Below are 25,247 nucleotides of genomic sequence, written 5' to 3'. Positions count from 1 at the left end.
GGGCCTCCAACCAAACGTCCGGGGGTGCCGGGATCATCTTGGAAAGTCCTGCCGGGGTCATATACGAACAATCAATAAAGTTCGAGTTTCTCGTATCGAACAACCAAGCGGAATATGAGGCCCTTCTAGGCGGCTTGATCTTAGCTCGGGAAGTCTGGGCTACGAGGCTGGAAGTATGCAGCGACTCACAGGTCGTGACCTCGCAAGTCAATGAAAGCTACCAAGCCAGAGACTTGCTATTGCAAAAGTACTTGGAGAAGGTCAAAGAGTTGAGCAAACAGTTTGAGGAGGTCGCGGTCTAACACGTTCCAAGGGAAAGGAACACATGGGCAGACCTCCTATCCAAGCTAGTGAGCACGAAACCGGGAGCCGGTAACTGGTCCCTCATTCAAGGCATGACAAAAGAACCAGCAGTTGCCCTCCACCTGACAAAGATAAGCCCCTCCTGGATGGACCCACACTGATTACTTAGAAAACGGCAAACTCCCTGAAAATAAGAAGGAAGCTAAAACGTTGAGAAGGGAGGCAGCCAAATATGCGATCATACAAGGCCAACTGTTCAAAAAGGGACTCAGCCAGCCCTTGCTGAAATGCCTGCATCCCGACCAAACGGACTACGTACTCAGGGAAGTCCACGAGGGGTGTTGTGGTCACCACATCGGGGGCAAAGCCCTAGCAAGAAAGCTCATCCGAGCTGGATATTACTGGCCATCAATGATGGAAGACTCCAATGAATTCGTGAAGAAGTGTATCAAGTGCCAAGAGAATGCCAACTTCCACAAAGCACCGGCTACCGAACTGAGCTTACTGACGTCCTCCCGACCTTTCGCACAATGGGGGGTCGACCTCTTGGGACCTTTTCCGGTTGGTCCGAGGCAAGTCAAATATCTCATAGTTGCCATCGACTACTACATCAAATGGATAGAGGCTGAACCGCTGGCCAGTATATCCTCATCCAATTGTTGAAAGTTCATGTGGAGACAGGTGATAACCCGATTCGGCATCCCGGAAGTCATTATCTCGGATAACGGGACGCAGTTCACCGATAAAAAGTTCGTGGAGTTCCTCATCGGTCTGGGCATAAAACAGAAATTTTCTTCGGTGGAGCATCCCCAGAAGAACGGGCAAGTCGAGGCTGCAAATAAGGTCGTCTTGCTGGGCCTCAAGAAGTGGCTGGATAATAAAAAAGGTGCATGGGCCGACGAACTCGCGTCAGTCCTCTGGTCTTACCGTACAACCGCGCAGTCCTCCACGGGAGAAACCCCTTTCCGCCTGACGTACGGGGTGGACGCAATGATACCCGTAGAGATCGGCGAGCCAAGCCCACGACTACTTCTAAACGGAATGGAAGAAGCTGTAGAGAGGGACCTAGTAGACGAGGCAAGGGAGATGACCCATTTGTCAGAAGTAGCACTTAAGCAAAGAATAGCCCTGCGCTACAACACCAAAGTGCTCAGGAGAGAGTTTGAACAAAATGACCTCGTCCTATAGCGCAACGACATCAGTCTCCCGACCCAGGGGGAAGGCAAGCTCGCGTCAAACTGGGAAGGCCCCTACAGGGTCAAAGAGGTAATTGGCAAAGGCGACTACAAGTTGGAGAAGCTCGATGGCAAGGAAATTCCGAGAACCTGGAATGCAGGTAACCTAAGAAGGTTCTATTCTTAGCTCAAACACGCCGACTAGGCCATCTGACGAGCTCAGTGATTTACTTTCTTGAATACTTGTCATAGCAATAGACTTGTTTAGCTGTCGACTAATGTTTACTTGTCAAAATTAATATTTATTCGTCAAAATTACTTTCCCATTTACTTTTTCCCATTTATGCGTCCCACGACAACATGTTCCTTATAATGCATGGTAAACGGGACAATGACACGGTGCCCCGGGACTGACCACCCCGGGAGCCAACTAAGTTAAAGCCATAACAAACGGCTACGGCAATAGCAAAGCCACGACCTGGCTTCGCCGAGTTACCAACATAACGGTAACGAACACGAGCGACAAGCCTACGCCGGCAAAACGGTAACAAAACAAAACAAAAATACTACCAGATAAGCGAAGAAAAATGATAATCACAAGTCGACCAAGTGACTATTAAAGTATAACAAAACTAAGTTCCACAAAGTTCTACAACATAATCACAGATCCATACAAAAAGTACAAAGAAATCACATTTTGGGCATGTCAACAATCTTGCCATCCTTGATTGTCTTAAAGACCCCAATCGCCGATGTGTCGAAATTAGGAGCCACGATCTTCACCTGGGCCTTGAGAGCCTCCTCAGTCATCAGGATCGCGCTCTTTCCCTGTTTCACGATCTCTTTATGTTTCTTCCTAAGCTCTTCGACCTCAGCTTGAGCAGCCTTAGCCGACGAGACGGCCACATCACGTTCCTTCTCCAAAGCGACCACCCAACCTTGCGCGGCATTGAGTTGGCTCTCCAAAGTCATCTCCCGCTCGGTTAGACGGGACACGGTGGCATCGGAGGTCTTCAATTTCTCCTCGGCAGACGCGGCTTTCTCCTCGGCAGCCTTAAGCTTCTCCCCCGTCTTGGACAGCTGCTCCCGAAGCATTTCAACTTGAGTTTTGAACTCATTATTGGCCTTGGCAGCAGAATCGAGCTTCCTACGCAGCGACTGCATCCTCGACAGCTCAAACTCGGCCTTCCGAGCTATTGCGGCACCGCGGAGAAGGGTACGGTACATCCACCTCGCCTGCCCCGCAAGCTTGGTGCCAAGGAAGTGATCCTCCGTGCCAGGGAGCAACTGGGAGTCTATGAAGGCCCCAGTGTCGAAATTCCTCTCCATCACGGTGAGAACTCCTTCAGGGCTGGAGGATGCCCTCTGCCTTTTGGGGGTGGGGATAAGCTTCAAGTCATCATCCTCTTGTTGAGTGGAGGACGAATGCCCGCTGCCGGCCGTCTCCTCACGAATAGGAGAAACGCGCGTCCCACCAGAGTTTTTGTCTGACATCTCGGTGTCACGAGGTGAAGGCACAGCCTGATCCTTCTTGTCCTCATGAGGGTTCTCTGGCTTCCCGTTAGCCTTCTCGTCAGCCTTCTCCTCATCGCTGTCCGCCAAGAAAGTCTTGAACAAACCCTCAAGCCCTGTCACTGAAGCAGACATCTCCACTGCAACAAATAAGTAAACAAGTTAGTCATGAAATCGGCATAACCAATCGAAGCAACAATAATACAGGAAACGCAAAACTACTCACAAATATAATTTCTGGCGACCTCCCGGACACCCATCAAAAGGTGGGGATTCACATGATTCCTCCCAAAAACGGCCAACAACACGTCGGCAACGTTTCTGTCCACAGCGGACATCCCCTTGTAAGTCACCTTGATAAAGGTGTTGGACCCCGCCCCGAAATTCCAGTACGTCGGGATGAGGCGTTCCCCCTCCAACGACAACCAGAAGGGGTGGCGACCTTTGACCAGACGCACCTTAAAATACTTGTCTTTAAACCCATGATAAGAGTCCTCGAACAAGCCAAAGATCATCCGACCCTGGGCAGATCGGAAGGACATGAACCCTTTCGTCGCTTTCCCCTCCTTGGAAGGATTCGTGAGGTTGAAGAAAAAAAGAAAAACGTCAACGGACACCGGCAACTCTAGATATTCACACACCATCTCGAAACAGCGGATGGAAGCCCAACTGTTCAGATGCAGATGCAGCTGCGATGGCGCCACGGAGATCCGGTTAAGGAGCGCCATTTGAAAAGCAGAAAACGGAATACGAACCCAGAAAAAGCCCAGAAATTACATTTAGCCTATTCAATAACTAAGATCAAGCATGGCTAAAGCAGAATCCAAGTAAAAACCTAAAAAGCTAACACCTTGGAATGGTAACCCCCTAACACACCTACTTGACACTATGTTCATCTAGCATGCAAATCAAACAAGCAACATGCATATAGGAGAAATGATAATGAAGATAAAACACACATAGAGCAGAGAAAGGAGAAGAATGCTTACCTGATTGACTGTGATAATTGAGAGGAAAGCAGGAAGGGATGGATGCTCAAAAACGCGAAGATCACAGTAGGGAATTCAGGAAGGAAGAAGGAGAATGCAAAGAGAATAGAAATGAAGATGAACAAAGAAATGGAATGAAAATGGAGTGTGAAACTGACTAGAGGGTTAAAAAACTGACATGAAGCGCGAAAGGCAGGGGTAAAAGAGTCTTTACCCACAGGGTTTGAAACAACCCATTATGAACATTAAATGCCCGGCGCGAAGAACGAGGCGACGAACGGTTATCCCCATCAACGAAAAGACACGCGCGCAAGAGGCACGTCCTCTCCACGAGCGGCCGACCTGGCGACGACACAAGGAAAAACATAACACGCCACCAACAGCGTTCACGTCTATCGCTGGCGCGTTGGGGGCACTGTTACGGCCTGACCCAAACAGCATACGGGCCGACCTGACCCGTGGACCACCCGACCCGAACGGTCGGGCTAGAGTTGCTCAACCTCTCACCCGGACACGCGTCCCTGACAGCTCCGCTACAACTGTGTGAAGGAAGCTTCGAGGAAGGTGGGTCTGCCCTTGTGGGACCCACCTCTGACATGGTATATATGGGGAGGGTCCTACCCCTCCCCAAAGGTGCGTCACACATCATTCTCCCATTTTTTGCCTGCACACTTGACTGACTAGAGCGTCGGAGTATCTTTGCAGGTGACACCCCCTTCTCCACATGAAGAGTTCGGGAAGTCGGTTACACCTCCTCCGATCCAGCAACCTAAGACCAGGCGACTCCCCCCCCCCCCCTTCTTTACCAACTAAAGTATCAACCCGACCTACCGAACAGTTTGTTATCCAGTATGAAAATTTCGTTCACAGTATTATTATTTGTTTAGCTGCTCTTTTAAACAAATTGTTAGTTCTTGTTAGATTAATGGGTTTTTTTCCGAATAAAATTAAGATATTACTTGCAAAAGCAATAACTAATCTCTTTTCATTTATGATATAAGCATATTTGAACTATTCTAAAATATCGTAAAAGATTATTTTATTACATCTAATTTATTTTTAATTGAACTTTTAAACTTAGACATCTAATTTTACCATTTAATCCGATTCTCAAAACCTTAGGTAGTGTTTGGTAGAGAGACAGAAACTGAAAGACTGAAATTGATAAATAGAGACTTAGAGACAGAGACTGAAATAAATTTCAGTATTCTGTTTGGTACAAAATGAGAGACAAAAATTGAAACAAGAATGAAGTTCTAATTTAATTTGTACAAAGGGTAAAATTAAAATTAATTAATTGAAATGAGAGTATTTTAGGTATAAAATGTTATTAAAGTTTCAGTCTCTGTTTCTAAAAATTTCAGTCTCCTGTGTCTCCAGTTTTTAGAGATACTGAAATTTTGAAATTTTGGAGACAAAGATAAAAATTTTAATATCAATCTCTAAGCCAACAAATATGATACTAAATCTCAATCTCCCAATCTCTGTTCCAGTACCTCAAAACAAACGCTACCTAAAAATAAGAATGGTGACCATTGTTCAATGTGGCATTTAACCCTCATCATCAGTTGATTAAGGGTTCCAATAAGCTTACCACTATATCACAACTAAATGGATTTAGTCCTTGTATAATTTTATGTGATTTCAATCCAAAAATAAAAAGTTTAACCATTTACTGAATATATGATAATTCAAAAGTAAATAGCTTCTATTTATTATAATCAAATTATTTAAAATAACATCTTTTAACAAAATTTGATTCTAAAATAAATAAAACCATTAACAATGCAGCTAACATTTTACGTTACGCCGTCATTAACAAAAATGAAACATTGGAATTTTGTACCATTTGAGTGAAAGAAACAAAGAGAAGACTCACCATTAGAAAGTTCACGAGCTAAGACACTAGAAGAGATGAAGAATGCAAAAAGAAGACTTTGAAGATAAAATTTTGATGTAATTATTTCAAACAGATTAAAAAAATAAGACCTTTTTATTTTTAAATTTAGTAATTTAGGTATTGACAAAAGTATTTGAAAAATCAAAAGGATAAAAACCAAATATAAACATTATACTGAGGGAATGAATACTCAGTGTGAGAAGAATTACATTACAAGCTACCACTTTGTTCTCATTTCGAAAGCCCATTGTACACCCTCTTCCATAACTCAAAACTCAAAAAGTATCCCTAGGCTATATATCTTGGATCACTCTTTCTCGACCCACATGAGCCATTGATCTTATTTCTAACCAAGGAAGCTCAATCATCAAGAAAACCAAGCTTATCACAGATATCCTAGCATAACATAGTTCACATTTGTTAATCACTTTCCATATCCAAACATAGTTCCAATCACAATTGTTAACCCCATCAAGATTTCCACATGAACCAGCAAAATCAACACAAAGGACCATCTCTTCCTCAACCCAAGTTTGAAGAGGTGCAAGATGAAAATTTCAGATGGAAATTTTCTCTTACAGGGGTGTAATATGACAAGTTGTACCATTTCAACTTCAAATCAATTCAGTCATTCAAAATTCAATACCAATTAGGTTCCTTAATTACTGCCATGTAGATATAGTTCTTATCTTCTGTGCATAGCTTTAGTAATAAATTTCTGTCGTAGCTTATTTTTTCATTCATACACTCTACAATAGGGAATGTTTAAGAGGTGAGGATTTCTAAGTTAGTTTGGGTAGCCATTTAGTTTATTCTATTAGTGCACGGTCTTTCAGATGAGTCTACATTCATAGAAATCTTCATCCTCAAATTTTCCCTATCGTTGGGATAAGAACCTAGCTCAAGAACTGAACAAAATTAGGAAAGAACCTTCTCTATATGAATGATTCATAAAACCAGTAACAATCTAAGCGGTTCCACAACAAATGGCAAGTGGACATCAAACTACCTTAACAAATATATCTTGATGCGCCAATCCTTTATTTCGAAGTCGCATTCAGGAGGGGCAAAATATACATTGGAACATTATTTCTAAAGAGAAAGGCCCTAAGTGAACATGTCCTACTAGAATTTGGCATGTCTATGCTTTAGAGGAAAAGACCACTACCCTGATGGTATGGTAATGCTGGGAAGAGAATGATCCAAATTACTTTATTTAACTTAACATTTATAATTTCATGCATATAACATCCATAATTACAGACTTATTACCTCTAATATTACTCAATTATTTCAATGGTAATTAAGAAATGCAAGATAAAGTAAGCAGTAGTTAAGAAATGCAAAATAAGGTAACTTTCGGTTGTTTTGAACTGATTTTCTATTGTCTCCCAAATACTTTTGGTACATCAGATGGCTAATTCATTAGGCTTACAAAACCAGGCAACCATATTTTTGGATGCAAAGTTGCACACACCTAACACGGCCACACAGTCAGAAACACATGGCAACAAGTACACAATAGAAACTGGACCAACAATACATATATAATACCGTTATTCCAATGTTAGAACAGAAAAGAAAATGACATGGTTGATTGATTGATTCCCTTGATCATCGTGCACAGCTGAGCTGCCATAATTGTTAACTAACCACTAACTAATTCTGTTTTGGCTACTAACTTATGGATCCTTTTCAGTTCAGTTTTGATTAAATAACAGCTTGCTCCCTACCAGGAGTTATGCTGTGCTTGCTTTGCTACTCAAATCCAAGCTTATCACCTCAAATGCCAGGTCAAAATTTTTCATTTCATGAACTATCATCACAATCATAAAACATGTAAAAAAAAATATAAATATTAAAAAAAAAAAAAACACATAGCAGCCCTGCATAGTGCCAGAATCACTTCTCAAATTATCAGTCAATAATTTTATTAAGCACAACAATAATTCATCAACAAAATTCACTATCCTACCTTGCAGCTCTACCATCCCTCATGTTGCTCCAGGGGAACTTAGCAGCACCATCACGATCCTCATCACGGTGCCTACGGCTTGAACCACGAACCCTACGGGCCATCCCGCGGTCCCAAAAGAGCGTGTGACCACGATACCCACGAGGTGCCGCCTCAGACGATCCGGCCCGGTCACCTTCAAGCCAATGCCTCTTCCTCTCTTCCTCTTCTTCGTCCTCAACGACACTTGACACGTTCTTCTTGTTCATCCGCTTCCTGGCATCTTCAACCATTTTGAGCGGGAAAAGATTCATGTCAATTGAAAGAGGGGTCTTGAGAGTGACGTAAGCCTTCTTGTAATCGGGTTTTGCGAAGAGGAGGCCACCACGCTTCTTCTTCTTCCCTTCCATGTTTAGGGTTTGAACCCTCTCGACTTCGAAGCCGTAGAGGGACTCGAGGACGCGCTTGATCTCGATCTTGGTGGCGGATGGGATTGTCTTGAGTGCAATTTCTTGGATGTTGGTGAAGCTCGTTGGCAGTAGCAGCTTTATTGGAAGGTTCGCAAACTGCACCACCCTTCTAGCCAACCTGCTTCCCATGGTGAAAGGGTTTTTCTTCTTCTTCTCGATTTGATTCTCTGTATCTGTTGTCTGAGACAGTGTTCCCCTTTTTCTGTTGCTTAAACCCTAGCAAGCTCTGTTTTATATATAATTTCAAATATTTAAATTCAATAATTTCTAAACTAATAAAATTCAAAATTTCACAATTTCAAATAATAAATTATCCATAATTTAATATTAAAAGTCCACAATCAAACCAGCCTTTTCGTCTTGTGATGCAGCTGCAAGGAACTCAATCCTTTGGAAGATTGTGTGAAATTAGTAATCTTCTTTCTTTACAAAACTGGACAAAAGGGGTTATCTCAGATCTCATATTTGGGGTTCAAAGACATTTTTTTAATAAGAAAGAACAAAACACAAAAACATCTTTAACAACCCCACGACAATAATATTATTAGAGCTTATGATATTTCATGGTGTGCTTCTCATCACTTATAGAATATGCCACTACTCACTCTTTTTGTGTCCTTAGTGACAGAAAAATGCATCCACATGTTCACACTTCACACCTCACACACAAACATGTATTACATATAAGTAGTATTAAGTAGTCTAGGAACAAATCTACTTCATAATTCATCTTCAATTTTTCTCTCTTGTTATAAGAAAGGTCCTTAATAACTGAATCAAAACCAGAACCACACAGCAATTTGGGTGTTTTGACCACAAAGTCAAGACAACACAACACACAGTTTCTTCTACCTGTATGCATTCATTGGAGCAAAAAAACAAACAGAACGAAAGCAACACAAAAGGTTTGTTTCAGATAAATCAAAGCCACCTTTCTTTTTCTTATCTTTTCTCAGAAAGATCTGAAGCAGAACAGAAATCACCTGATGAGTTTGTTCCCAATTTCCAAAATTTAATGGGAAGAAAGAAAAATAAAAATTTGATGTGCCTGAATAATTACAAAATTACCTGACCAAAGACGAAATTCCAATCAAAACAGAGGGGAAAAAAGAAAAAAAATAATAAAAATTATGATAAATCAACAATCCCCAGTCAAATTCTAACAAGAACTGTGATATGATAATGATGAAAATAATGGCAACCATTTAATTGAATTTGAAGCTACCTGATCAGTCAAAAACAAATAATCAAACTTGAAATTAAAAATAAATAATAAAAAAAACCTTCGTGAGCTCGGAGGAATGGGAAGTGACGGCGGTGGAGGAAGGAAAATGAGCTCGGAGCCTCGGACAAAGAGCGAGAGAGAGCTCGGACAGAGAGAGAGACTGACAGAGAGACGTCGAAGGAACGCGACACGAGCAACCCTTCGTGACGGCGAGGCCACGAGCTAGACGCAGACCTTCGTGCGACGGCAAGAAGAGAGCCGAGAGAGAGAGGTGGGGGTGGGGTGTGAGACTGAGTGACTCTGTTTCGGGGGTGGCTGCGAGAGAGAGGGGTAGGGTTTTCCTTATTTTTTTCTATAAAAACATTAAAATGGCGCCGTTTTGTTTAATGGCCGAACCGGAAATCTTAAAAAAAAATGGTCGGTTCAGCCGGTTAACCACATTTCGACCGGTTTTCAGACCAATTTTTTGCGCTGCACATTACCCGAAACCGGCCAGGTTTCCGATTAACCCGGTCGAACCGATAAGTTCGGTTCAATTTTCAGAAATATTGCTAAAAACCAGACTGGTCATTAAACCGGCGGCGCTGATTCTCATTCCTTGCGGCGGTGGAGGAGACTTTTGTGACCTAGGGTCGTGTTTTAGGGGTGGGGGACTGCAGGGAAGAGGAATAGGAGGCGTCCAGGGCTTGAGATGAGGATTGAGGGCTAAGGAGAACCTGGCACGTTCTGTTTTTCAACAGCGCGCAAAACGATGTTGTTTCATGAGTATTGGTTAGGTTCCGATTTGGTCTGAATCAACCGGTTCAACAGTTTTATCCGATTTTGAGGACAACGATTTTCGACGTTGAGCCAAACCGCATTGGTGTCCGGATCATGGTTGGATCGGTCGGACTGACCGATCCGATTTTTAGAATATTACTAAAAACACAATGACGCAAAATTGTGAAAAGGATCCAATGGAAGGCATATGTTTGAGGAAGCTTGCTACACTTGAAGACCTTGATTATGAAAAGGCATGGCGATTAACAGGCATCCAACATTGGCTGCTGGAACTATTCACCTGCTTCTAGTAAGTTGCAAGAAGGCCCTGTGTGAGCCAGCTGTTCTCCATTTAAATTATGCATGATCGGCGAGTATTATCTCCCACTACTTTGAAAAATTTGTAACAACAAAACGCATTCTTTATTGAAACACTGTGAGATGGTTCTGCTTCTCGACTTCTGCTGTTTTTAGTTATTATATATTAATATATTAATCTTTAAAATTTGAATTTATTTATAGACATGGGAACTTAAAGCCCAAAAAAAAAAACTAGACAAAAATTATCCTAGAGAAAACAATTTTAATAAAATCTGCACAAAAACCTTAAAAATCTGCTATGTTAATGAAGACATTTATTTTACTAATATATAGGTTTAATACTTGTTGATTGACTATTTTATATTTTTATTTAAATGGAATTGGGTTAACTGGTTCAACTAGTGACCTAATAGTTGAACCAATAGTTCAATAGTCTGACCAAGTCAATCATCAGATTATGCTCTTTCTTATGGTGTTGAAAATTAGACCAAACCAATCCAACAGTGAACCGGATGCTTATGCGGTTTAGTTCAATATCAAAAACCGCCATACTAAAATCAGAGGCAAACTTCTGAACCGGCCTCGGACTGAACCGGAAACCGGCCGATTTTTATGAAACGCATCAGTTTTGCGTTTTATTGAAAAAAGAAGAGCCAGGTTCTCCTCGGTCATCACCTGAATCCCTCGGCCCCCCTCTCGAGCCCCATTCCTGATTCCTCAGTGTCCTACATATTCTCTTTATTTCTCCCCAAAATACAACCCTACTCTCATTCACCATCTGCCTATCTTTGAGTTGCAGATGCGGTCCAGCAAGTCATCAGCAGTGTAAAGAGCATCTCGGAGACAGTTGAGCCACTCCTTCACATCATAGTTATCCAGTTGCTTGAGCTCTGCATCATCAGCAAGAGCTCCAGCATCCATGAGAGCATTCCTCAGCCTCTCAACCAAGATTAGATTAGATTAGATTTTCTACTAGATAGATAGATTTTCTACAAATATTTATTTTATGAACTATCAAACAATGTTTTGTGATGCATTAATTACCACTTCAATATCAAGAAAACTGCTATTCAATATCAAGTTTGTAACCATCCAAACTTCCTATCTGTTGCAAGTTGGATTACATGACAGCTGAAGTAATTCTAGATATGCTTTGCTCAAATGTAATTTTTAGCCATTTTTTATCACTAATAATATTGCGGAATTTATTTCTCAAACCATAGAACAAAATCAACAGCTGAAGGTAATTCATTACACAGTTGATCTACTACTTAAGTCACACATTTAAATACATCCATGCCACATTAAGGGCTTGTTTGTTAACTTTGTTATGCGACTCCATCATCTCAATATCCCTGCATCTATCTTAAAACATTTATCAAACACTACTCAAGAGTTTATTCATTACTCTCACTCAATATAAGAAACATTTGGGCTAATAAAAAGATCCATTCTCAGATTCATCATGTCCTAAGAAACTTGACAAATGCTTCCATGTAATCATGGTGAAGCTTCAAATCTCCTACAACTTTAGCAACTTCTCTTGTCTTGATTCTGAGCTTCTCTCTTTCCTCCAATACCATAGCTTCTCTAAGGCATTTCATTATTTCTTTTCACTTCAATGGCAAGACCCTTATCAACCAAAGCCTTTGCATTAAGAGGTTGATCGACAACGAATGGCAACACTACAAGAGTGTGGCCAAACATCGAAGTCTCAATTATAGATCCCCAGCCAGAATGAAACAAAGAAGCCCCAATAGATTTATGTGACAAAATTTCCTTTTGTGGTGCCCATCCAAAACAAACTTTTCCTCTCTTTGATGTTCTTTCACAAAATCCAAGAGGTAGAGAATCATGATCATGAATTGCCCAGCTTGGTTTTCTCAATGTCCATAAAAATGGAAGTTCAGAAAGCTCTAATCCATAAGCTATCTCAACGACTTGCTCTTTGCTCAACTTACACTCACTACCAAACCCAACAAAGACTACCAATTTTGTTGCTTATGCGTCAAGCCACTCGAATGTCTTGCTCCAAGACTCATCAACAAGTCTTCTCTTATAGCAAATCTATAGGAAGCAAACCTATAGATTCAAATACTCACTTTCCATCTCATAGCAGCTGCGAAATGATAGAGCATTCGCACCATCAATTACACTGGCAAGCCTATCAACGTCTCTTAACTCGGTCACGTTTTCTATGTAAGCATCTTGATAGAACGCAATGGCCTCATTTCGCTGAAAAGCCACCAAAGACGGAAAATTCACCCATTCTCCTAGTGATGTTAGGACTTCTGGCGATGTTAGAGCTCTCAATGGACCGGGTGGTCCAAAGAACACAATAGTGGAAGCAGAGTAAACAGAGTAGTACATGAGTTTCACATGAAGCTCTTGTGCAATCTCTACAAGACTACAATCCAGTATGGATGAAAGTAAAAAATGATCCAATCTGGTTGCACTTAGACACAAATTCCTTAACTGGATTTTGCATGTGATCCCATGCCAACTTCAGGTACTGAATTTTATCAAATGGAATGTCCACAGTAGCTTCACCACCAGAGAGATGTGATGACTCTATTCAGTGGCGGAACCAGAAATTTCATAAGAGGGGGACCAATTAAATATAAAATATAACAAAAAATTAACAAAATATGATTTGTAGCATATATATCAAAAAAGTAATTATATTATATAAAAGTCAATGTTCGACTACATACTTTAAGATTTTGATATTTTTTAATCTTGCTCAACAAGTTGTGTTACAGGTTGTTCAATAATATTTTGAACATTACTCAAAGAATCTGAAGCTGAATTTTGTTCATCATATATTCTCTCTTTTCTCTTGAAAAATGAGTGAATTATTTTCATCTTTGACATTTTTAACTTAACTTGAACTATCTAACAAAAAAAAAAAAACAAAAATAATTGCATATATATTATTTTCTTTAAAAAAAATATTAAATCTATTGAGCAATAACAAATAATTTTAGAAACACAAATATATAATAATCAAAAATAAAGTTATTGATTTACCTGATTATTTTTTTGTTCCAAGTCTCACCCAAAAATAATTCTATTGAGTTTTGCCCTCACTTCAATCTTTGAACACTGTCCATTATAAAAAAAATAAATTAATTATTTTAAATAAATAATATAAATAATACTTGACATTGTTATTAACTTTAAAAAATTGAAATATACCTCTTTGAGTCTTTGTTGTGCATTCAATGGTTAATATTTTGCTGTTCACTTCTCTTCAATGGTTTTTCTTTATATGTCTTGTTTTGGTATGGAAAGAAAATTAGAATGAGAAGAGTAGAAGACCAAAAGTTTGGAAACCACTAAAAGAGAGAGAAAAGTGGCGCTGATGCCTCTCATGGTTTGAAACAAATATTTGAAAAATGTACTAGTGTTACTTTAATTAATAGTATGTGCTTGGGCTAGTATAATAGAACCATTTTTATTAATTATTTGAATGGGCTATTTGTTAACAAGAGCAACAATAATTCAAATATCTAATACATAGTGCAGTTTTTAATTATTTTAATTTATAAAATTTTGTAACTTATATTTTTTTTTAATATTTTATATAAAAATAAATTTAATATTATTAATTATTACTATTTACTATTTTTTTTTTTTTAAATTTTGGGGGGACCATGGCCACCTTAGGCCCCCCTAAGATCCGCCACTGACTCTATTGATGATGGAAATGGAATTTCAACCAAATGTAGCAAATGAGATAAATCTGAAGGTGGTTTTGGAAGCCTTTGAATCTTCTTTGGCGTTGAAATGAAGGAGACATGAATTCCTGATTTGGCTATGGCTATATAGAGTTGGAAAAATGGAATCAAGTGGCCAAATGCAGACCATGGAAGCATCACCACATGATGAGCTGCATTCTCAGACATTTTTTTCCCTCTGTTTTTTTCTTGTATTTATCCTATGAGTTTTGATGGATATATATGTATATAGAAACAAAGAGATATATGCTAGCTTTTCTTTCTGTGTATGAATATTCAAGCTTTATTATTAGGAATTGACCAATCAATTTCAAGGTACTATGTTGTCTCTTTTAGCTAGTAGGAGGTAAGTAAAATATTTGTACCTAATTAACTGTCAATAAAAACCACTTATTCTTCTTCTTTTAGAGAAATGTTTTGTTACACTTTCTTCTTTTATTTTATTATTTTTGTATATTGTGCACAAATACTCATTTCATCATTATTGAGTTTTAATGTGATCTTTATTTAATGTTTATTTTTTTAGTTTTTATCCTTGATTTTGGATGTGATTTGGAGTTTTTTATTTGTGTGTCTTTAAGTCTGAGAGATGCAACAAAACTGCAAGTTGAGGAAGGTTTCAACTGCTGCATGAGTCACGACCAAGGTAATAATACAGTTTTCTACATTTTTAAATTAGAGAAATAATACTTATCTGTTTAGAGTGACACTAATATCTCAATTATCAACCTTGGAAATGTGCAAGGCATATCCAAGTCATCCAATAAATATTTCTGAAACAATAGGGAAAAAAATGCAGTTACATCAATGCAATGACACACATTTAATCTACTCCAAAAATAATGTTTATCATCATACAACATAATAACTAATAATGTTGAACTCAGAGGTACAAATCCATCAAGCAGTTGAAGGCAAAAATCCCAACTTACTCTTCTATGTCACCAAAATTCAGATAGCATGTTGTATGGACACAGTTACATCTCTGTTTACAAACAATACAAGGAAGAAATAGTTATTATTACAGAACACTTTCTCTTAGTATTAGAAATACTTTATTCTAGGCATCTACAATTAATTTTATCTAATGAATCAATCTACGGTTAAAAAAGATTACACAGCAATAACTTGATCCTTTTATTTTGAAAGCTTACACACCTCATGCTCATTCCTTTTACTATCCTACAAGAATCTTGCAACACAAAAGCTGACTCTCATAAAGAATTATCAAAGACAAAAACACCATTTTATAATGGTTTTCTTTCCACAAATCAAGCTATCATTTTATTTTGTTTCTATGTCAAAAAGAAAACAAATAAAATTATAGAGAGTAATGAAAAATATACCAACAACAAAAACTTTTCATTGATAGGTGTCACTCCAACTTTCTCCATCTTTTCCTTTGTTTTCTTTCCTGCTCATTCTAGTTTAGATACTAGCATGAAGACAAAATCAGAAAACACAGCTTCTGGTCACAACACATTAATCCAGCTTGCCACCTTAAATGAACTTAGAATATATAACCAATGTATAGGATTACATCTTGATTTATGCACAAACTACCTGCAAAAGATGGTAAAAACTGTAATTTTGATTCATTCATTTGTTTAATACATAAAAAACAATTCTTAAATGTTGGATTAGGAAAAAAAAAAAGAGATATTCCTTGTCTTCCAATTTTTATTTTGTTGTACTTCTTATCTTCCTTTTTAAATGCAATTTTATAAAAAAATATGAATGTTAATACTTAATAAGTATCACATATAGTAATTAATTAATTACTTTTGTCAGAGCAACAACGGATATCTCTCCAAGTACACCTACGAACTGAAAGATCCCCTGATAAATGAAAGAAAAAATTCAAACTTTCTTGTTGGTATTTCAGTTCAACTACTTAATGTTGCCTAAATAAAGTGAGGACTCCTTTGTTTTTTTTTTTTTTTTGTATCTTTAAGGAAAAGGAAATTTATGCATGTATAAAATACCATAAGAAACATGAAGATTAGAGAAATTACCTACTTAGAAATCTCTATTCAGAAAATTTGTTCATCATCAACTTTAATGGTAAGGATGTGGGAAATTTTGGGCCAAAGTTGTTGATGCTTGTTCTTGAAGTGTTCTCCCAACAAAGGACAGTGTTTAATTTTAAATAGTGAGAGAGAAGGAGGCAGCTTTTCTCCTGTCATATTCTCCAGCTTTGGACACCATCCAATTTTTAATTTCTGGAGGGAGTTGAGGCAGAGAAGCTGGTTGCACTCCAATGTCTCGAGATCTGGAAACCAATACAGACGCAAAGTGATAAGGTAGGGAAGGTGAGGCAGAGAAGCTACCTCTGGGAATGACCTCACACCAACATAACCCTGAATGGTAAGATGAGTGAGGGTGTTGAAGTTGCCCATCGACGATAGACCCCTCAGTTGTTTGTTGACAATAAGTTGCTTCAAGTTAGGCGGCAAACCACCATCTGGCAGCCTACAAATTTCCCGGCTGTCGACAGAATCTAAATTTGGGAGAAGAGAATTCATGTCACTCGGCAATGCCTCCAACTTGTCACACAAGTTAACTTCGAAATGAGTCAAGTTGGGTTCAGCCAGTCCTTCTCCTGTAAATGACATAAATTTGGGGCATTGATGGATGGAGAGACGTTGAAGAGCAGTGTGTGGTGGCTGTGATATTGAAACTGATTCCAGATTCTCACACCCTGATATCTTGAGAGTCTTCAGATTTGGAAAGGCATCCAATGACAATGAGGACAGTGAATCGCAGCTGGAGTGTATTTGTAGCTCTACCAAATCATACTTCTGCTGCTGTTGCTGTGGGAATTCCAGTTTTTCGCAATGCCAGATTGTCAGCTTTTGCAAAGATTTATGTAAACAGTTGCCAGGAAAGGATACAGCAAACGAACAATGTGAAATTCGTATTTCTTGTATGCAAGTTAGGTGGTTGATGCTAACTGCCTTAAATGCAGACTCCACCACAGTTTCACATCCCTTAATTGATAAAGTATCTCCCTTAAGTGACACCAATCGAGACCATCCTTCATGATCTTCCGATATATCTAGTTTGTGAACTTTGGAAGCATCCAAAAAGGAAGAAACTATTCTCAAGAATAAGTGATTAAGCATATCTCCCTTTAGCATTGGACAGTTTGTTATTTGAAGGTTCTTGAGTTGAGGAAAAGTTTCTGAGTCAGATAAGTGCCACACCTCCCAACATGGCATACTCCAAAATTCCAATGTCTTGAGTGCAGGAAACGGTGCAATAGGAGAAGAATGATGATCTCCTTCATTCTTGTAAAACTCCATTCCAACACTCTTGAGCCTACCAAAACCTTCAATGCGCAAAGCCTTAAGAGATGGAAGCTGTCCAAGTGAAGGCAACATGCAACAATTGTTACAAGACTCCAAACATACACCAGTCATATTTTGGTATGAATAATGTCCAACCCAATTTGGAAATATTGTACCTCTGTATCCCTTGATTTTCAATATTTTCAACCCATTGTGTGGTTGCAGGGTGCCAAGTATATCTCTTTCAGTTTGTGTATTTGAAACCATATCATCGCTTGAAGACCATTTCAACACTAAGCGGTCAATGTGCTTCTTATCCAATATCCTTGCACTCCTTGCTTGTGTGACATCCACAACATTCTCCAAATTCTTAATCCCAAATGATCCATGAATATTTAAAAGGCCTCCCAACTCTTGGATTCCATTGTCTTCATGCTTGCCCATAATAAAGTGGTGTAAAATGTGCAACTGTTTCAATTTGCTCATTCCTCCTGGCATTTCTTTTAAACAAGTTCTCCAAATACATAGATGTCGCAAATTAACAAGCCTATGCATGCCATTGGGTAACATAGTCAAACTAGAACACTCATCCAGCTTCAATGTTTGTAGATTGTACAGGTCACACAATGATTCTGGTAGTGACTTAATGCTTGTCTTGGAGAGATTCAAGTAACGCAAGTAAGTCAATTCGCCTATTGTATCAGGCAATACATCAAGTCCTTTGAATAAAGAAAATGACAAAACTCTCAAATATTTGAGTTTTGACATTAAGATAAATGTTACACCATCATTGTTGTCTAAATGAGAAAAGAAATTAATTCGCATGAATGTCCTCAAATATTCAATGGCACCAAAATTTTCTGAGATCAGATGACTCAAGCTTTCAAAGGACAAATGACGAGTCAAAGTAGTCATAGCTTCTACATTACCAAGCTCTAATCTACAATAGAAGTCTCCAGCAAGAAAAATTGCTAAGTCATGCAATAGGTCATGCATCTTATAAAAATGATCATGCTGTTTAAAAAAATGTCTGGAAGCTAGTTCATCAAAGCACTCCCGACCAACTTCTTCTAGAGTTTCTCCTTTCTTCAATGGCCTTAAAAGATCTTCTGCTATCCACAACAAGATTAGTTCATCTTTGACAAATTCGTGATCTTTGGGATACAACGAACAATAAACAAAACAACGCTTTAAATAGGCAGGGAGCTGGAAGTAGCTTATTAACAATGCTGGAACAATTTTACTATTTTTCATAGAAAATTCCCAGATGTCACTTGTTAAAACAACATTCCATTCTTTAACATCCTCCTTTCCTCGCAACAAGCGCCCGAGGGTTTCTGCAGCTAATGGCAACCCCTTACACTTCTTGACAATTTTTCTACCAATTTCTTCTAGTGCTGAATTATCGTTTGACTTTAGAAAACATGAATTATCTGCAAACACTAGCCAACAATAATCTTCCGACAGCTCATTAAGAAAGTAAGAGGGATAGGTTTGAACTATTGAGGCAACCTCTTTGATGCGAGTTGTTAGAAGCATTGTACTTCCCTTAGCCCCACCATGGAAAGGAGTTTTAAATTTCTTCCAGCTATCAGCATCATCGTTCCAGACGTCGTCTAGAACAATAAGAAACTTCTTCTCCCACAAGATTCTCTTCAATTCAAGTTGAAGCGAATTTAAACTCTGAAGAGTACAAGGACTTCTAGTAACTTCCTCTATGATTGTCTTTATAATATCAGCAACATCAAATGTTTCAGAGATGCAAATCCATGCTTTCAGATCAAATCCCTCTATGACACTGTACACCCATTTAGCTAAGGTTGTTTTACCAACCCCACCCATGCCAACAATAGGGATCACAGATAACTGAGATTCACTGTTATCACTTATTATTTTGAGTAAGGCTTGTTGATCATCCTCCCTGCCATATATATTCCCCTCCACCAGAGATGTGGATGCTCTCCATGCCAAGTTATTGTCCTTGGGAATCACTTTCAGACCAAGGAAATCCTTTTGTTTTTCAAGAAATTCTATCCTTCTAACCACCCCTTCCATCTTATCTACCATGTCCCTATCTGGGTTGAGGAAGCTAATGGGCCAGAAAGAACGTACCTCCTTTCGAGTGGCGGCTTTCATGAGGACAACGTTCAGCAAGTCATCAGCCATGTAAACAGCATCCTTCAGACAGTTGAGCCAATCCTTCACAGATGGGTTGTCCAGTTGCTTGTACTCAGCATCACCAACCAGAGCTTCAGCAGCATGCAGAGAAATCTTCAGCCTCTCAACCAAGTCAGAGCCGAGCTTCTTGCCCAAGATCAGGTTGACCGAATCTTTTGTAAGGAACCTGTCAAAAACAACGTTAATGAAGCCAGAAAGAAAAGCTCCACCAATAAGTGCACCAGCCATGATATGATCTCAACAACAACAGCCCAAAATGAATGGATTTTCAGAAAAGATAAGAGAACAAAGATTGCAGGGTAGTGAACAATTAACACGGGAATTTCCGAAAATTCACAGAACTTTAATTCTTTTTTAATTGGCTTTGCTCTAAGTCTTCTTTTTTAATTCTTTCTTTGCAAGTTTTATGTTTCCGTGTTTTTGTGGATAACTGGATACCAATAATATACTATAGGAACGTTATTACCTATCCCATTGTAAGGATGTGAAGGTTTTCTGTTCCAATCAATTTAGCAGTATATATTTAATATAGGAAATTAGATTAAGATTCGCATGATGTGCAAAGAGTTAAATTGATTATACTATAGGAAAAGTTTCAGCTATGTCATGCACTTTTTTGAAAGTCTGAAATTCCAATCGTGGCTACCATTGAGATATAATATTTAAAAAAACGTAAAATTTAGATTTATTGATAAAATATATTATAGACATCAAGATTTAGAGTACTTGGTACAACCGCTTTCTTTCTTTATCAAGTTTTCTTTAGGTTGAAATTCTCAATTTGTCCTCCACTCCTCCTGCAAGTTTAAAAAGACCCTCAACCATATGATTTCAGCTGAAGTGCACCCGTGCGTTGTTAGGAGTTTTTTGTTTATTCTATTTTTGTTTTTTTAATGTGTCTCATATTAATGTTTAATTATGTTGTTCATATACCAAACAAAAATTAGATATTGCGTAAAAAAATTATGTATTTAGTATTTGATAAAAAAAATATTTGTTATATAATTATAAACAGATTTTAATTATTATGGTCATTGAATATCTATAGGAAAAAATGTGTGACTCAATATGAAAAAATATATATAAATACATATTATTGATTTAATGATTGATTTTTTTTTTGTGTATGTTATATTATTAGGCTCACTTATTTAAAAGATAATGAGAAATAATGTTAGGATAGTTAATTTTATTTATATTTCTGTTATTTTAAAAAAATAAAAATATGTTATATTTCATAAAAAATAAATAATTAATTTGTTAGAAATTTTTAATATTAAAAAAAGAGAGAGTAAAATAAGTTAGTAGAATTTATAAGTACTTTATTTAAAATAAGTATACAACAAAATAACAACAACAAAGCCTTGTCTCACTAAGTGGGGTCGGCTACATGAATCAAACGACGTCATTGTGCTCTGTCATGTATCATGTCTACAGAGAGACCGTTTACATGTAGATCTCGTTTGACCACCTCATGGATGGTCTTCTTAGGTCTTCCTCTGCCTTTCGCCCTTTGTCCATCTTCCATCTCATCCACCCTCCTGACTGGATGTTCTATCGATCTTCTTCTCACATGTCCAAACCACCTGAGACGCGATTCAACCATCTTTTCTACAATGGGTGCTACTCCAACTATCTCCCTTATATCTTCATTCCTTATTTTATCCAATCCTGTATGACCACTCATCCATCTCAACATCTTCATCTCTGCCACACTCAGCTTATGTTCGTGCTCCCCCTTAGCCGCCCAGCATTCCGTACCATACAGCATAGCCGGTTTTATAGCGGTGCGATAGAATTTACCTTTAAGTTTTAAAGGCACTTTTTTGTCGCATATAAAACCAGATGCACTCCGCCATTTTGACTAACCTGCTTGGATCCTATGATTTACATCCTGTTCAATCTCTCCATTATCCTGTATGATACACCCAAGATACTTAAAACTTTTAACTTTTCGTAGGATATTTTCTCTAATCTTCACCTCTATATTGGGGTTTTCCCTTCTCAGACTGAACTTACATTCCATATATTCCGTCTTGCTACGGCTTATGCGCAGACCATACACTTCTAGAGATTCTCTCCATAACTCCAACTTCTTATTTAGGTCTTCCCTTGACTCTCCCATAAAGACGATATCATCGGCAAAAAGCATGCACCATGGCACAGGCTCTTGGATGTGCTCTGTGAGTACTTCCAAGACTAATGTGAAAAGGTATGAACTTAAGGATGATCCCTGGTGTAATCCTATACCAATAGGGAATTCCTCTGTCACACCACCTTGAGTCTTCACACTAGTTGTGGCCCCATCATACATGTCTTTAATTACCCGAATATATGCAATCCTTACTCTCCTCTTTTCTAAAACCTTCCATAAGACCTCCCTTGGTACCCTATCATACGCTTTTTCCAAATCAATAAACACCATATGTAGATCCCTTTTATTACTACGATACCTCTCCATCATCCTTCTTAATAGGTATATCGCTTCAATGGTAGATCTGCCTGGCATAAATCCAAATTGGTTCTCTGTTACTTGTGTCTCTTTTCTCAACCTCCGTTCTATCACCCTTTCCCATAACTTCATAGTATGACTCATAAGCTTAATCCCTCTATAGTTTTCGCAACTTTGTATATCCCCCTTATTCTTGTAGATAGGTATCAAGGTGCTCTTTCTCCACTCATCAGGCATCTTCTTTGACCTTAAAATCTCATTAAAAAGCTTGGTTAACCAGTTGATGCCTTTTTCTCCAAGACCCTTCCAAACCTCAATCGGGATATTATCAAGTCCTACTGCATTGCCATTTTTCATCTGCTTTAGAGCCTCTTTTACTTCGAAGTCTCGAATCCTTCAATAGTAGTCAAAGTTTTGGTCTTCTTCCATTGTGCATAATCGACTCAGTCTCGGAAGAGTCTTCTGTCCCTCATTAAATAACTCGTAGAAGTAGTTCTTCCATCTTTTATTAATCTTCTCCTCTTGAGCCAACACCTCTCCATCTTTATCCTTTATGCACTTAACCTGATCCAAATCTCTCGTTCTTCTTTCCCAGCTCTTTGCGATTCTATATATACCTTTTTCTCCTTCTTTCGTGTCCAAAGACTGGTAGAGACCTTCATATGCTCTTGTTCTTGCTTCACTTACAACCACTTTTGTCTCTTTCTTAGCCGCCTTATATTTTTCCCAGTTATCTGCATTGCGGCATAAAGACCACTCTTTAAAGCATTCCCTTTTTATCTTTATCTTTTCTTGTATACTCACATTCTACCACCAGGACTCCTTGTCTCTTGGTCCTATTCCTTTAGATTCACCAAAACTTTCTTTTGCTGTTCTTCTAATAACTTCTGCCATCTCCCTCCACATCTCTTCCACGCTTCCATTCCCATCCCACTTTGCCTCTTCTCCAACCCGTCTTAGGAAGTTTCTTTGTTCCTCACCTTTCATCCGCCACCACCTCGTCCTTGGGTTCTTCGTATGATGTCTTTTCCTCAACTTTTGCTCAACGCGAAAATCCATGACGAGCACCCTATGTTGTGTTGTCAAACTCTCTCCCAGGATAATTTTACAGTTAATGCAAAATTTTCGGTCGATTCTCCTCAACAAGAAGAAGTCGATTTGAGAGCTTGTCATGCCACTCTTATAGGTTATAAGATGTTCATCTCTCTTTTTAAAACATGTATTTGCGATGAGAGGATCAAAAGTTGAGGAAAAGTCCAAAATAGTTTTACCCTCGGCATTGATCACCCTCGGCATAGAAAATTCCCAGATGTCACTTGTTAAAACAACATTCCATTCTTTAACGTCCTCCTTTCCTCGCAACAAGTGCCCGAGGGTTTCTGCAGCTAATGGCAACCCCTTACACTTGTTGACAATTTTTCTACCAATTTCTTCTAGTGTTGAATTCTCGTTTGACTTTAGAAAACATGAATTATCTGCAAACACTAGCCAACAATAATCTTCCGACAGCTCATTAAGAAAGTAAGAGGGATAAGTTTGAACTACTGAGGCAACCTCTTTGATGCGAGTTGTTAGAAGCATTGTACTTCCCTTAGCCCCACCATGGAAAGGAGTTTTAAATTTCTTCCAGCTATCAGCATCATCGCTCCAGACGTCGTCTAGAACAATAAGAAACTTCTTCTCCCACAAGATTCTCTTCAATTCAATTTGAAGTGAATTTAAACTCTGAAGAGTACAAGGACTTCTAGTAACTTCCTCTATGATTGTCTTTGTAATATCAGCAACATCAAATGTTTCAGAGATGCAAATCCATGCTTTCAGATCAAATCCCTCTATGACACTGTACACCCATTTAGCTAAGGTTGTTTTACCAACCCCACCCATGCCAACAATAGGGATCACATATAACTGAGATTCACTGTTGTCACTTATTATTTTGAGTAAGGCTTGTTGATCATCCTCCCTGTCATATATATTCCCCTCCACCAGAGATGTGGATGCTCTCCATGCCAAGTTATTGTCCTTGGGAATCACTTTCAGACCAAGGAAATCCTTTTGTTTTTCAAGAAATTCTATCCTTCTAACCACCCCTTCCATCTTATCTACCATGTCCCTATCTGGGTTGAGGAAGCTAATGGGCCAGAAAGAACGTACCTCCTTTCGAGTGGCAGCTTTCATGAGGACAACGTTCAGCAAGTCATCAGCCATGTAAACAGCATCCCTCAGACAGTTGAGCCAATCCTTCACAGATGGGTTGTCCAGTTGCTTGTACTCAGCATCACCAACCAGAGCTTCAGCAGCATGCAGAGAAATCTTCAGCCTCTCAACCAAGTCAGAGCCGAGCTTCTTGCCCAAGATCAGGTTGACCGAATCTTTTGTAAGGAACCTGTCAAAAACAACGTTAATGAAGCCAGAAAGAAAAGCTCCACCAATAAGTGCACCAGCCATGATATGATCTCAACAACAACAGCCCAAAATGAATGGATTTTCAGAAAAGATAAGAGAACAAAGATTGCAGGGTAGTGAACAATTAACACGGGAATTTCCAAAAATTCACAGCACTTTAATTCTTTTTTAATTGGCTTTGCTCTAAGTCTTCTTTTTTAATTCTTTCTTTGCAAGTTTTATGTTTCCGTGTTTTTGTGGATAACTGGATACTAATAATATACTATAGGAACGTTATTAGTTATTACCTATCCCATTGTAAGGATGTGAAGGTTTTCTGTTCCAATCAATTTAGCAGTATATATTTAATATAGGAAATTAGATTAAGATTCGCATGATGTGCAAAGAGTTAAATTGATTATACTATAGGAAAAGTTTCAGCTATGTCATGCACTTTTTTGAAAGTCTGAAATTCCAATCGTGGCTACCATTGAGATACAATATTTAAAAAAACGTAAAGTTTAGATTTATTGATAAAATATATTATAGACATCAAGATTTAGAGTACTTGGTACAACCGTTTCTTTCTTTATC

At 38.5% G+C, this 25,247-nt stretch overlaps 4 protein-coding genes and 1 pseudogene across 7 annotated transcripts; all 5 read right to left on the bottom strand.

The window, feature by feature from the left end:
* Positions 1 to 2,052: 2,052 nt before the first annotated feature.
* Positions 2,053 to 3,364, bottom strand: LOC140177284 (uncharacterized). Its single transcript, XM_072210440.1, has 2 exons — positions 3,217 to 3,364; positions 2,053 to 3,130 (listed from the first exon to the last, which is right to left on the bottom strand). The coding sequence occupies exons 1-2, from the start codon at positions 3,326 to 3,328 to the stop codon at positions 2,169 to 2,171; spliced, it is 1,074 nt and encodes a 357-aa protein (XP_072066541.1). The 5' UTR covers positions 3,329 to 3,364; the 3' UTR covers positions 2,053 to 2,168.
* A 4,408-nt stretch (positions 3,365 to 7,772) lies between these two features.
* LOC112726912 (uncharacterized) lies at positions 7,773 to 9,882 on the bottom strand. Of its 3 annotated transcripts, none has more exons than XM_025776474.3 (3): positions 9,587 to 9,882; positions 8,651 to 8,736; positions 7,773 to 8,529 (listed from the first exon to the last, which is right to left on the bottom strand). In XM_025776474.3, the coding sequence occupies exon 3, from the start codon at positions 8,430 to 8,432 to the stop codon at positions 7,851 to 7,853; it is 582 nt and encodes a 193-aa protein (XP_025632259.1). In that variant the 5' UTR covers positions 8,433 to 8,529; positions 8,651 to 8,736; positions 9,587 to 9,882; the 3' UTR covers positions 7,773 to 7,850. The 3 variants fall into 3 exon arrangements, with proteins under 3 accessions (XP_025632259.1, XP_025632258.1, XP_025632257.1); XM_025776473.3 differs by having other exon boundaries at positions 8,655 to 8,736; XM_025776472.3 differs by lacking the exon at positions 8,651 to 8,736.
* Positions 9,883 to 11,846: 1,964 nt separating this feature from the next.
* LOC112726911 (putative UDP-rhamnose:rhamnosyltransferase 1) lies at positions 11,847 to 14,658 on the bottom strand (annotated as a pseudogene).
* A 396-nt stretch (positions 14,659 to 15,054) lies between these two features.
* LOC112726910 (putative disease resistance RPP13-like protein 1) lies at positions 15,055 to 20,263 on the bottom strand. Of its 2 annotated transcripts, none has more exons than XM_072208862.1 (4): positions 16,364 to 20,263; positions 15,695 to 15,911; positions 15,281 to 15,333; positions 15,055 to 15,121 (listed from the first exon to the last, which is right to left on the bottom strand). In XM_072208862.1, exon 1 carries the CDS (start codon positions 20,042 to 20,044, stop codon positions 16,382 to 16,384), a length of 3,663 nt encoding a protein of 1,220 aa, XP_072064963.1. In that variant the 5' UTR covers positions 20,045 to 20,263; the 3' UTR covers positions 15,055 to 15,121; positions 15,281 to 15,333; positions 15,695 to 15,911; positions 16,364 to 16,381. The 2 variants fall into 2 exon arrangements, with proteins under 2 accessions (XP_072064963.1, XP_072064964.1); XM_072208863.1 differs by having other exon boundaries at positions 16,368 to 20,232.
* Positions 20,264 to 20,282: 19 nt separating this feature from the next.
* LOC112729712 (putative disease resistance RPP13-like protein 1) lies at positions 20,283 to 24,716 on the bottom strand. The gene is made up of 2 exons (XM_025779872.1): positions 23,540 to 24,716; positions 20,283 to 20,311 (listed from the first exon to the last, which is right to left on the bottom strand). The coding sequence occupies exons 1-2, from the start codon at positions 24,714 to 24,716 to the stop codon at positions 20,283 to 20,285; spliced, it is 1,206 nt and encodes a 401-aa protein (XP_025635657.1).
* Between the last annotated feature and the right edge of the window lie 531 nt (positions 24,717 to 25,247).

Source organism: Arachis hypogaea, chromosome 12 (genome assembly GCF_003086295.3).
Source record: "Arachis hypogaea cultivar Tifrunner chromosome 12, arahy.Tifrunner.gnm2.J5K5, whole genome shotgun sequence".
Classification (NCBI taxonomy): Eukaryota; Viridiplantae; Streptophyta; class Magnoliopsida; order Fabales; family Fabaceae; genus Arachis; species Arachis hypogaea.
Note: the sequence above shows the minus strand (reverse complement) of the source record. Positions and strands in the feature narration are given on the sequence as shown.

Bases quoted from the DNA above. Each gene is read 5' to 3' on its own strand.
- LOC112726910 (XM_072208862.1), bottom strand. From the start codon at position 20,044: ATGGCTGGTGCACTTATTGGTGGAGCTTTTCTTTCTGGCTTCATTAAC.
- LOC140177284 (XM_072210440.1), bottom strand. From the start codon at position 3,328: ATGTCCGCTGTGGACAGAAACGTTGCCGACGTGTTGTTGGCCGTTTTT. The intron at 3,131-3,216 runs GTGAGTAGTTTT...TATTTGTTGCAG, and splicing joins GGTCGCCAGAAATTATATTT to TGGAGATGTCTGCTTCAGTG.
- LOC112726912 (XM_025776474.3), bottom strand. From the start codon at position 8,432: ATGGGAAGCAGGTTGGCTAGAAGGGTGGTGCAGTTTGCGAACCTTCCA.
- LOC112729712 (XM_025779872.1), bottom strand. From the start codon at position 24,716: ATGGCTGGTGCACTTATTGGTGGAGCTTTTCTTTCTGGCTTCATTAAC. The intron at 20,312-23,539 runs GTAAAACTATTT...TGATTGGAACAG, and splicing joins GAGGGTGATCAATGCCGAGG to AAAACCTTCACATCCTTACA.